This window comes from Coffea arabica, chromosome 2c, assembly GCF_036785885.1.
Source record: "Coffea arabica cultivar ET-39 chromosome 2c, Coffea Arabica ET-39 HiFi, whole genome shotgun sequence".
Classification (NCBI taxonomy): domain Eukaryota; kingdom Viridiplantae; phylum Streptophyta; class Magnoliopsida; order Gentianales; family Rubiaceae; genus Coffea; species Coffea arabica.
Genome location: NC_092312.1, coordinates 24,508,458 through 24,522,039, shown reverse-complemented (window position 1 = coordinate 24,522,039; position 13,582 = coordinate 24,508,458). Strand labels below are relative to the sequence as shown.

Below are 13,582 nucleotides of genomic sequence, written 5' to 3'. Positions count from 1 at the left end.
AATGACAACCCCAAAAATGAACCTAAGAGTCTTAATAGCTGCTAAAGTCTATTTGATAACTGGGGTTGGCCCAATGACTAAGGGAGGACTCTTAGCGTAGTCTCTGCTGTTAGGTTCAGAGTTCGAATTCTGCTGTTAGTTTCAGGATTCGAATTCTGAATTTGGCAATTAGAGATAACAAGAGTTCGAATTCTGGTGTTAGTTTCAGGATTCGAATTCTGAATTTGACAATTAGAGATAACAAGTGGGTGGGGTGGGAAGGGAGGGTTAAAAAAAAAAAGCAGCTAAAGTCTAATTCATAGCCAATTGATCAAATGACTTCCACTGAGCTACAAAGGAAATAGAGAATCCTTTTATATTTTTACTCAGACATAAAATAAAATGTTAGTTCATGTGTATTACGACTACATGTTATACTTTCCAGTTGGCTAGTTGTAAATTTTGTTTTGGGCAATTATGATTTTAATCACTTTGATATAACGATCATCATCAACTTCGCTGTCATGTTATACGTGTCCCAAGTTATTTCAATCAAAACAGTTCATACTTTTTTAATCCCTCCTCATTTTGTTTTCTAACTAGTTGTAGTGGCTGGTTGTTTACAGAGCTGATGATTTTGACAGATTCTTGATAATAAACTAAAAGTTCTGTGAAAATCACTTCCGCGAATAGGAAACCTTGAGTCGTGGTAATCCTCTTTTGGTTATAGGAAAACGCATTAATAGTCAACCAAGGAAAGCGTTGGAGTTTCCGAAAGATCTTAAACAATGTGGGTTGTCTTGTACTCAGCTGTCTCCTATGTATTTAATATTTCAAAAGTAAATGGAATTGGTTTGGACTTTACTGTATTAATTAGTATATTTCATAAGAGACAGACACAAATAATCATTCACGTCCATTTCAGTTGTTGTTTTTGGGTAATCGCTTTCCTGTCTGCCAATCAACATGCAGCAGAATTGAGTATAGGCAAAAGAAAAAAAAATATTTTTTTTGTAGCCCAAACAAGAGAAAAAGTCAAAATTAACTAAGAAAAAAAATTACATCTTTTGATACTTTTCTAGGTTCTTCTAAAATAAAAATTTAGGAGACCCCTTTATTTTTTCAATAAACATTCATTTCATTTAGATTGTTATTTTCTCGAGTTTTTATATATATAAAAAAAAGATGGGATATCTTGTCTTGATATTCTCTTTTTAAACCTTAACTCATTTTTGAAACGACCAATCTTGTCATTTTAAGTTTAACATAATGAGTCCAATTAATTTCTTGAACAGGTAGGTTTGTCCGTGATTAATTCTGGACAAGAGCTATATTCAATCAGACAACATATCCAATCAAAGATGGGAAGAATTTGAGGACAATTTCAAGAAATTGTTATTTTGCTAGCTCTACAAGATAAGGAGACTATTATTGAAATTAATCTCAAAATTACTGAAAAAAATTGAAGAATCTTTACATCTTCTGGGGATGTATTGATAATTTTCTCACACTACAGTTTGAGCACCGCAACGGAGGATGCTGGGACTGGAATGTGTGCATGTCTGGCCATTAAATTAACATTACTGAGCCTTTGTTGATTACCAAAAATCAAAGAGAAAGCAGAAGGATCAAACATTTTTTATTTATCCATCTGAAGAAGAAAGGGATGAAGGATTTCAATCCGGTGCAACCAAGAAAATGAAACAAGAGGAGGATCTAGATCACTTTCAAGAACAAGAACAAAACAGTGGATGATGTTTCATATAGTTGGATCAATTACAGTGGCCTTGATCCAGGTAACTGAAAGAATTGATGAGCCTAGAACTTTCCAGCGTTTAAGATATCCATAGATTTCCAGGATTCCATCATCTGTCACCACTGACCAATGTAGACAGAAAAGAAAAGACATGCATAATACGTTTCTTCTAGATCAAATTTTCCCTTTTAATGAAAATTACAAAATTAGAGAACATTATCCTTCTTTGTATTCGTCAAGTCCGGATAATCGCGGTTTCCCCATGGGTTTTTCATGAATGAATTTCTCGAATTTATGGGGCGACATTGCATTTCTTGAAACTTGGATCTGGGCATGATCATGCAATCTCTCTTGTTCTTGGAGTCCTTCTTCGTGTTCTCGGTTGAGCTTGAAATTGCTCAGAATTCTTTGTTTCTAAGTTAGGTCATCTTCTTGTTCTTCTCAACATTTTTCTTGGTGGGTGTACATTCAACAGTTCCTTTTCTTCTTCTTCTTTTTTTCAACGAAATTAGAACAGCAACTCTTAAACAGTAATCGTGAATCAATTGGATTGATAGATAATCACACTTTGACATCTTTTTAATGATCCAATAATTGTGAATTGGCAAGAAGAATGCTCCTCTTTTGAGAATAAGAGATACGTTCTTTAGTTTCAGTCGAAAAATATACTTAATTGTTTCTGCATGTAAACATGAAATTTCTTGCAGTGCGAATAATGTCTTTGTTTTGACTTTAATCGTTTGGATATTCAGAGGAACTCTTAAAACAAGTTTGACAAAATTAAGACAGAGAAACAAATGGAAGCAGCAAATTCGATTAACCCTGGTTTTCCTATTGTTGGCGTTGCAGTGGCAAAGTTTGGAGAGCCCCTGATCAAAAAATGCCCAAGAATGCTTAGAAAAATTTGTCCAAGATTATAAATATAAGTAGAGCAAAGCACTCCCGGCTCAGGGAAGCTGGTTTTACACAATGTCCGGTACAAGACAATTTTTTGTTCTATCAGGTCTTTCCATCCATGTTCTGATCATGTTATCGAAGGGAATTAATCAAGTCATTTTTCTTGTATTTTCTTTAATTTTTTTAATGTTTTATGCCTTCTTCCTATTTGAACATTTTGGGGTTTCTTTAAGATGTCAATGAGATATTTGAAGGATATCTCTACAATAATAACGTGGAAGCAGGTGGTTTAGTGTAAACAATCTGTTGTCACTTTTTAGAATTACTTTATTATCTTTCAAATAACTTTTCACCACTAACCCACTTCAATTCAGCCACTAACATCACGTAACCAACAAAATACATGTTTATCACTTAAACATAATCGTTTATAGATAATTCCTTGATTTCATTTTTTGTTTGATTTTTATATATTTTTTTGTATTTAGTCTTACTAGATTTTGTTATCGAATAATGAATCGACATTCATTAGTTCAACAGAAGATATTTTTTTTTTATCACTTGCACACACATCGATTTGCGTGTCATTGATCACTAGTTATATATAACCAAAGATAATTAATCTTAGAAGAAATCATGAAAGGTCAACTGGATTTTTCTAAAAAATCACTAGTTTTTTGCTCATCTTGAGGTTGCATACCAAATAGTGTGTGAAGGCTACTGCTGATGTGATGATTCAGCATTTGTTTGCATGCAGTTTAATTGTTTAATGCAGCGTTAGAAGAAGAGGACTGCTTCAATGAGTGCTGGATTAATTAATTTGCTAAATGAAATGTACAAATGCACAAACGTGATTCAAGATGTACAAATAAAATTTGCAATGCACAACTGAGACTTGGAATAATAACGAGATTTCTGATTTGATCCGGCGGATCCGAGGCTTGATACAAGCTGGATCATCTTTTGAAAGTTCCAACGATTGCTATACAAGTAATCCGAGTTTGTTTTCCAACGAACTATGAAGGATCTTAGAAGCTTTATAGCCGAATGGGAAACACATTCCTGGATCAGAAGAGAACTATGTATGGATGGAGCTATGCTTTCCAGCAACTGTCTTTTATTCATAGGGCACTTGCATACTGATGAAGAGTCTTTAGAATTGGATCAATTGTACATACATGATCTGTGTTATAGGAAGTATGCCCCTTCTCGTCTATATTGTCTTTCTACCACTATTAGAAAAAAAAAAAAAAAAATCGTTTTCAGTTGGCAAAGCTTGATAGCTAGAAGTTATATTTGGTGCATCAAAGCTCGTTTACTGAGCCTCTCAACCCTCAACTGTTCCAATCTTGTACTGCATACTTGAGAAGCTGATGAGGTTAGACGCGGGGGTGGAAAGCTCAAGGATTCTTGTTCAGCAAGATCAAACTCTGCAATCTCTGAAGTTTACTTGGACAGAACTCAAGTCTTTCCACTCTTGTTGCTGAAACACAAAACCCTTGTTTTCACGAGATCAAGGATTCTTGTTCAGCAAGATCAAACTCTGCAATCTCTGAAGTTTACTTGGACAGAACTCAAGTCTTTCCACTCTTGTTGCTGAAACACAAAACCCTTGTTTTCACGAGAAGGAATTTGATGTTCAATGACATTGGCAAGTGGACTATATCCTAGAAAGCAATCATTGCATATTATGCCAATGAGCAATCATAAACGCCAGCTGAGTGGGAAAAATGGAGTCCAGACAACTCAATCGCAATAAATTGCAATCCTAATTGCAACCCATTGTCTATTCTTAAACAACCTGAATCTAGGACTAATTCATCTGCACTGCATGAGAAGAAATGAAACATGCTATGACATACTGAAGGACATGTGCTCCCAATCTGCAGACAGATTGGACAATAGATGTTAAGCCATTAGTCTATTTGAAAGTAAGCACCATTAACCAAACCCTTTAACATTTATCTATTGTCTTGTGCTTAAAAAGAGAGAATATATGGTCAAGTCTATAACCTCTCATCATCAAGCCACTAGATAATCTGAAGGAAAGTAGTAATAGAAGGAAATACATTTCCCAGAAAAAAAAAATGTCAGTTACGTAAACCTTTTAAATTTACCTTCATGGCAGAATTGCGCTCCAAACTTTCCTCCCTTTGTAACCATCTTTTGAATCTTCAAAGTGAACAGAGAGGTTGAGATCCACTGGTTATATTAAGGTTATCCTCTATAGTGCAGGAGAGTTCTCTCCGTTGGTATAATAATCTCCTCTGGATCTTTTGCAAGAGGAATTGGATGGTCTGCAATAGTAAAATCATTATGAAAAAGTTGCACCAGAATTTATAATAGAAAAAAACAAATGCATTTTGGAATAATACATTTTCGTGATTTATTCGCATGTCTCTCATTTCTACCAACTGCATGGAGTGTATTCCATGCATGGAATAGTAAAGTCATTAATTTTTGGGATAATTTCACAAACCTCCCTTGAGATTTTGAACAATTACAGAGAGCTCCCCTCAGGTTTTAAAAATGACATATATCTCCCCTACTTTTAATGTTTAGTAACAATGTAGGTCCAACAAGTTAGCTTTTCTCACAAAAATCCTAAATTGCCCTTTTGTACAAAACTAAGAAAGAAAAATATAGTATACTCAATCATTTTCTTTCACACTTTGAACAAATCAATAAGTCTAATCCCTAACAATCATTCAAACATAAGTTTTAAAACCAAATAGCCATCCAAAAAATTTCAAATTGCTTATACAGTATTAATGCTTGCCACACAAAAAAATAAGAAAAAATACACATACAAATCCCATTGACAACTAGTTGTAACCCAAAATTAAATGTCAATGCTCAAATATCTTTCAATAAAGCTAGTCTAACTTATAACTACTGTTATAACCCTCCTATGGTTTTACAAATATTAATATCTCAAAAGTAGAGAATAAATTCTACTTCCATAATAAAATCATTATAAAAAATTTCTAATCCAATGAAAGAAATCCTTGTATAATTATTGACATTTTATAAAAGATTTTCTTGACAACAAACAAAATATGACAAATTTTACATCTTTAGTTCTTCTAATTTCATCAATTTCATTGTTTATTTTTGTATTACTGCGAGTCTCTTTATTTCCTTCTAATTTGACACATAATGTGCTCTTTGTTGATTTTGTAATTTCAATTTGCTAATATCCACAAAACTGAAGATAACAAAAAGAGATTATATTAATTAGAAAAGAGATGAACGAAAATCGATAAGAGACAGAAAAATAGATTTTTTTTGGGTTTTGTAAATTTATTGCCTTAAATTTAAAATTGTCTACCAAGTGGAGGGCATTATAGGCATTTTACTATACGAAGGGAGGTAAGTGTAAGTTTTTAAATCTAAGGGGAGCCAAGTGAAATTGTCCGAAACCTCAAGGGAGGTTTACGAAATTATCCCTTAATTTTAGCAGGAAAAAGGGGATGGAAGATGGAAATTTGATTCTTTTCACGATGCCAACTGAACAAGAAGAGATGATTTAATACTCTGGCTTAATATAGTCGACTTGTCAGTTTTATAGACGAGATTAAATTCTATATTTTTGTTCGAGGTACCTGAACAACAACAATTATGGGGATTCAGAATTCCATTTGTAAGAAGACAAAGAAAGGCCAATCACGGATATGAAATCATTCCTGCAGCAGGAACTAGCAGAAAACATCTCAATTCTAACAATATTCTCCCTACACAGTAACGAGAAACCCGCCCTCTTCCCAGAAAAGGGACCATGATCAATCCACAATTGTAAAATGGGGGTACAGGACACGTCCTTCAAGTCATTACATTTTGGGGAAATTTGGAATGATAATTTGAAGGATCTGGATTCTCACCCAAACACTTATGCATTATGGAATTTGTCCAAAGAGATAAGTAAGAAGGAAAAGTTTTTGTATCCTCTGTATCGTTTTTTCATGTTACACTGTCACACGTGCAGTAGATGGCTTTTATTTGCATGTGAAAGTTTACTCTAAGATTTTTGAAATAAATAATAAAAGCTATAAAGCAAGGGTAATAAAATATGGGAGTTTTTGACCAAAATAACTCTCTTTCTATAGAATATTCCCTGTGTAATTCACTTTCAAAATTTTATTCCCATAATAATATTATTATTGCCACCTTATTATTCTAATTGCCACGTAGAATAACAAGAAAGGAAAGCTTCAATCTAATTGTAAATGTCCTCAAAAATAATCCTAAACTAATATTGTTACAAATTTTATTCTCATGTTAATCTATCTATTGCCAGTAGATCTCCAAATTAAAGGAAAATGACTACATGTGAAAAATTTGTTCGAAGTATGCAATCTACCAACAATTGGACTCTTATTTTTTACTATCATTTTATCTCTTATAATTCTGCTTAAATATTATATTGCAATTCCTTTCATTTTTTTCTTGTTATTTGTAATTATATCTACGATATAGTTCTAATTTTATTCATTTTAGTATTTTGCATTATTTTATATTAAAACATGTGCAAATAAATTCTAGACAAAAATTGATTAAAGTTGAATTTTGACAGGTGCCGAGTCTGTGCAATAATAAATACCTAACTACCACCAAAGGCAGTCAACAATCAATTTCAGGTACTGGAGCAGGGACTTTGGATGTGCAATGGGCTACTTGATTCACCCTGGTTCCGAAAAGTTTGCTTAATCCGATATACCAGAATTGACTAACTGACAGAAAATTATTAACTCATAGACAGTGGCAAGCAGGATTGTCTCCTCAGGGACTGGGAATAATTCGTTTCTTCCAGAGTCCGAAGTATGGGGGGTTTATTGGAAAATATAAAATAACTAATTAACCAACTAATGAAACAACTAATAGAAATAAATAGAAATTAATCAATAACCAATACGACTCTAGCCAAAGGTGCAATTTTTTAGACACGGTCCATTCAACTGATCATCAATGCAAAGATAATTCAATTACTCATTAATAGAATGGTTATAATTGTCATACACGCGATAAACAACCAATCTTTCCTTACTTTTTCGATAGTCAAGGTACAATCATTAACTATTTTCCTAGCCAAGAAATAACCTAGATACGACCATAGGATTTAATTTTTCGATTGCAATAAGAATTAGAAAAGTCCAACCCTAACCAACAAACACGCTACGAGGGTTCGTTTAAATTAGATCATATATTTTCCTAACATGAAACCAATCACGCTAGTCGCCATTGGTATTAATCAATTGAACAATTACGGATTCAATCAATTAATCTGGCAGTAGATTATTAGGTTAATTCGAATATCGGCCCCTTGACATTCAAATTACAAAACAATCATAAGAAATTAAATCAGAAAACGTACAAATACCAATGAATAAAAGAAATAAGTAAAATAGTTCGATTTTACAGATATTTGGAACCGAGTTCTCAAATTGACTTTCGACTAGAAAACGGAGATTTAGCTACACATCCTCAAGGGAAATCCATGAAATTCCCTTATAGCCATTCGCATGAGTATTCCACCGAAAGAAAGAAAAAATGCAGAGATCAGCCAAGTGGCCGTCTCCTCTTTTTTTGTTCCTTGGCCGAGGTAGTAATCACGCAGGATTCCAGCCTTTCTTCCTCTTTGTTTCCTAATTGAAGTCTACTACTTCGGCCGTCCATTGGCCAACCAAAAATAGAATTCTAATTGCAAAAGGAAACTTCTCCGACTAATGCTAATTGGTCCCTAATAAGACATCTAATAAAAAGTGGCAGTTTCCTAATTTTTAACCAATACTCCACGTAGACTCCATCTTAATTTGGAAAACTTGCGCTTGACAATCAACTCCAAGAAAATCACCCATTTTTAGCACTCCAATGCCCTACATTTAACATAAAACACCAAATATAAGTAGAATCCGACAATTAAAACAATATTTGGCTAAAATCAAGGGGAGAATAATTATAAATTTAGCAACAAATTATGACCTATCAAATTTGACATTAAAAAAAATTCCACGTCAAAAACAAAAAGGAAGGGAAGAAAAATCTCTTGCATTCGAAAACCATAATGACTAGAATAAGAATTTAGCCTTGACAATATCAAGAATAAAAAAAATTATAAGAGCCAAGGCTAGTTAATCATTGATTTTTGGAAGAACAGCCATTGAGTTCTAAGAAATAACCCGACCTTCTTCCTTCTTCATTGATTAAAAACAAAAAGAATTGAGGGTAGAAGCAGAATATTTAATGTAATGGGGAGGGATCCTCAAAAGAAAAAAGAAAAATGTGAGATTTTATGCGATTAGTTGTCCATTCTGGGTGTGTACATTGCAATATATACACTAGTAAGGGACTAAAATTTTTAATTGTATTAGTTTGGGAATATTTTATAAATAGAAGATTATTTTAGCAAAAAAAACTCAAAAAATGGGTCTGTCTTGGACTTCAATCTTCATCATTTGGAAAAGTAATATTAATTAGGAATACGTATAAATGTAAGATATGGTAATAATTATTATTGTGTGAATGTATATGGTAGGTTATGTGTGATCTAGATGCATTAACAAGTGGGCATTCGGCATCCAATAGAAAAACCTATAAGAAATTACAAGATGATGTCCGAAACGAAAATTAATGGTACAAGGTCAAAACTAATGTTAACATTAATTAAACTACAAATTAAGGGGGACTGGTTGTCTAACATTGGGCAATTAATGACATGTCGTCAATCATCCAATGCAAACCAGACGTTGGTTGGATACTTGCCGTTAAGAGGAGTGTAATCTCTGAATAATTAATCCTAGATGATTCATGCTTCCTTATTCATTTAACTAGAATCGATGTGGAGTCTAACAATAAATTTTAGATGAACTGCTTTTCATATTGTTTAGCGTTAGGTTCAGTAATAGTATGTTTTATGCTTTATATTTGCATATGAATGAACAACAACTATCAGTACGTAGTTTAAAGATGACAATGACTAACAATCTAATTAAGAAATTTACAAGGGTGGTCCATATTTTATTTATATTCCAGAATTGGTGTGTTTGGAAAGCCAATTTTTTTAGGGAAAAAAGTCTTTTTTTTTTTTTTTTTTTTGGCATCATAGCACTATTTCCAATCTTTTTTGAGTGTACACACACATACATATACATATATATCTATACATACATACATATAGATGCACATACACATACATGTATACCTATACATACATACATACATACAGATGCACATACATATACATGTATACCTATATATACATACATATGGATAGATATACATACATATATGCATATATATGTATGTATACACACATACATACACATATACATACATGTATGTATGTATGTGTGTGTGTCTCAGTGTGTATGTATATATACACACACGTGCATATAAAAATTTCTATTTAATCACTTTTTTTTTCATCTTGCATACATTATAAAACAAAAAGTACTAAAATATTATTCTAAAAATCTTGTCCAAAGAACATCAATCCAAACAAAATTATTTATAGACATATCAATCATTTTTCCTCCTAAATCCTCTAACCACGCAAAATCACAATATTTTTATAAGTATATGCTCACAACAATCCAATTCCAAAAGAATCACAATAATTAATCTTCATCTTCGTTCCCATAATTCCTAGCACCTATATCCTGGCTTCTTGATCTCTTTGACCTACGGTGTCTGTGCCTTCCTTCAAACTTCAACCTCCCAGTTTCCTTAAACCTTAGTTTTTCCGATGGATCGATCAAGCATTCCGGTGGAGGAACAGAATACCTCAAAGTATCATAGCAATAAGAGTAATACATATGCTTATGCCTAAAATTCTTCATGGCCATCCTTTGCTGGGGACTTATGCTAGCATAACTTGCGCTGTCTAGTTGATCATCTTGCTCGATGCAGCTGCTGCTGAAAATCTCTTCAAGAGGGTCCGCTGCACATCCATGAAGAGCAAGATCAGTGAATTCAGCTATAAATGGAGCATATTTATAGTTAGTCCTGTATCGGCCTCCAGAAGTTGCCCAATCTGAAGCATCCCAAATGGTTGCATACAAAGCCATAGGCTTTGATGGATAATCTGCTCCCATTTCTTGGTTGCGTATTATCTCCCGAATTGGAACATCATCGATGTAGAATCTGTATAAAAATAGAAAATTGTAGAAATTATTAAAATTTTGATACTTGATCGACACAAATATTGGGAAATAATTTAATGAAAGACTATGTGGTAGGGGGATTGGGTTGCATGAGATACTTTCTCCGTGCAACAAATAAAGAATCCGTATCTGTTTTGGTTCAGCTACCTCAACTGTTAATTAGATGACAAATATTGCATCAGCCCACCACTTAATACTTATTATCCAAGACTTGGTCAAGAACTTATTTATCAGAGCATAAAAATTTTCTCATGCTTATGGATTGAACTAATTTCAAATAAAAAGTATATTCTTAATTTAGTGCAAAATTACATCATAGCTAGGCTTTTCAAGTTTGAATAGGTTTTATTTCTTGATCTGGACACACATCTTTATTTCAAGTGAACTTTGTCATAACACGATATGCTCAGGGTTTGGGCTATACTTAAGATCGAATAAGTTAAATTAGTATTCAAGGAGCACGTCAGAAGCCTGAAATGAAACAGGTTTAAACATTAAACAACAAAAGAAATAACATGCAGATCGTAATATCCATATATATATATATATATATATATATATATATATAGCCTGATCAAATAAAACAAAAAGGATTTTAGAAAATTCAACAGAATATGGTGACATTTTCAAGGCCCTTTTCTTTGAGCCCTCTTCCATCTAAAAGTCCTGTTTTTATATGACTTTGAAATTTATGCAGTTTAATTTCTTGAATAAACATATAGAAGAATATAATCTCAGATGATTGACAAGGTCAAATTTCATATTGAGCCGCAATAGACAAATTCAATGAAGTGGTTGAGAACAAAACTTACATGATCTTCTTGGTGGTCCATAAGATGCTATATCGATGAAATTCCCTTGAAGGGTCAAACCACAAGTAATATCGTTCTTCTCTTCCTCTGCTGGTACTTCCATTGCCATACATATTTGTCTGAAACCGCCACGCCTTTCCTCGAATATTTCCTAAAAACTCAAAATCTAATTCATCGTGCGTCCTCTTAAATACATCTCCATTTGTAGTCTGCAGCAATCATCAAAAGTAAATTCCCATTAAAAAAATCAGTGAATATAATTAAGCTGATAATAATATTTTGTTCATGACCATCCAATAAATGATCGTCAGAAAGGCGATTATCTCAAAGCTTTTCGTCGTAAAAGAAAACTAAACATAATCGAAGGAACGTTACATACATAAAACGCTACGACGATGCCTGCAGTATAGTCTGATGGCAACTTCATTTTTGCACTGAAGAATCCATGGCTATAGAGATCAGATGATTTGAACCCAGAACCTGTTTTCATATGATAAATTCAGGATAACCATCTTACTATTTGCGTACAAGTTTTTTTTCTTCTTTTTCTGCTTGCTCAAAACTAAGTAAAACCTGATCAAAATTCAGGAGAACAAGATGAAAAATTGCAAGCATGCCTGTGTTCTGATTGAGATGAAGCTGGACAGTTTTGTCATCTGCTGATCGTTTGATGTTTGGTTCGCCCCAAAGCGGACTGAAGCCTTTGCCGAATGGAACAGTTGCGATGTTGTTCAAAGCAGCGTTGGCTGGACATAATAGGTGAAGAAAGAGGAGGATCAGACATGGTAACATTGTACAAAGAAAGTGGAACTTGTCCATCTGTCTCTGGTATGAATGATCAAAAGTTTTTTGTGTTCTGATCAAACTGTTTTGTCTGGAAACGCCGTGCATGAATAGGTTGTATATATATTTCCCAAGATGTCAAAGAAAGAGATAAATAGAGGAGAATTGGTATGGATACTATTATTTTGGGAGGTTACTGGAGGGGAATTATTTGTTTTTCTTTTTAGGAGATTGTTATCTTGGCGGCCCAAAGAAGATTCCTGAGTCAGTAGAGTGGGTTTTGGTCAAAGACAAACATGAGGGGGACTTTTTTTTTTTTTTTTTTTACTTTACTCTTTTTTCTATTTTGATGAGATGAAGGCTCGGCTAATTATTTTGAGCCACTGTTTATAACGACAAATACAATATTGGAAGACTAACTCGTGATAAGGCTCTATGGGCCTATTGAAAGACACAACTTGTGAAGTTGAAAGATCTCTGATATGATCGAATAAATTTTAACAAGATGTGGTGAGATCTAATCATAGTATTTAATGTTTATAGGCTAAGGAGGATTTTTTTTTTTTTTTTTTGAGAGTTGAGAATTCAAAAGTTCATAAATTGCTCTAATTAACAAGTTTTTAGGTTGGAAATCCAATGACTAGAAGGTGTTTGTGTTTGAATCCCAAACATTAGCTGATATGTAATTAAGCCCCACAAAACTTTGAGCAAGAGTTAGTTTTTTCATTGCTACTAAAAGCTGGACAGGGATGGACTGACTTTGCTGTTTCCTTATTTTCATAGTTTTTGAACTGGTGTACATGGAAATGGTCAATCAATAGGTGTTGGCCTAGTTATGTAATTTCCTATTTCCTAAGAGTCATAAATTTGTATCCTACAAATTATTATTGATTCAATTACATGTATGACATAGGATATATAGATGATATGCAAAATATAAACAGTAAGAAGCCAAATCCAAGAACTATGCAAATGGTAAAATTACTTCTAAAACAGTACCTCCTAATGCCTTGTAATTTTCTATTAATTTTGTGTGCTTCTGTATATAAATTTGGGATAATTTTCATAAACCAAGAAGTTCAACTCGGAACCTCTCAGTAATTAAGTGAAAATTAATAGGTCCTGCTTCTTAGACAGATTTTGAAAATTCATCTCTGATCGTGAAAGAATTGAAAACTCAACAACCTGGTAATATA

General features: G+C 33.2%; 1 protein-coding gene across 1 annotated transcript; it reads right to left on the bottom strand.

Annotated features, from left to right (window-relative positions):
* Nucleotides 1-10,117: 10,117 nt before the first annotated feature.
* On the bottom strand, nt 10,118-12,602 carry LOC113727020 (probable xyloglucan endotransglucosylase/hydrolase protein 30). The gene is made up of 4 exons (XM_027250972.2): nt 12,221-12,602; nt 11,983-12,083; nt 11,604-11,812; nt 10,118-10,771 (listed from the first exon to the last, which is right to left on the bottom strand). Exons 1-4 carry the CDS (start codon nt 12,492-12,494, stop codon nt 10,246-10,248), a joined length of 1,110 nt encoding a protein of 369 aa, XP_027106773.1. The 5' UTR covers nt 12,495-12,602; the 3' UTR covers nt 10,118-10,245.
* Nucleotides 12,603-13,582: the final 980 nt, after the last annotated feature.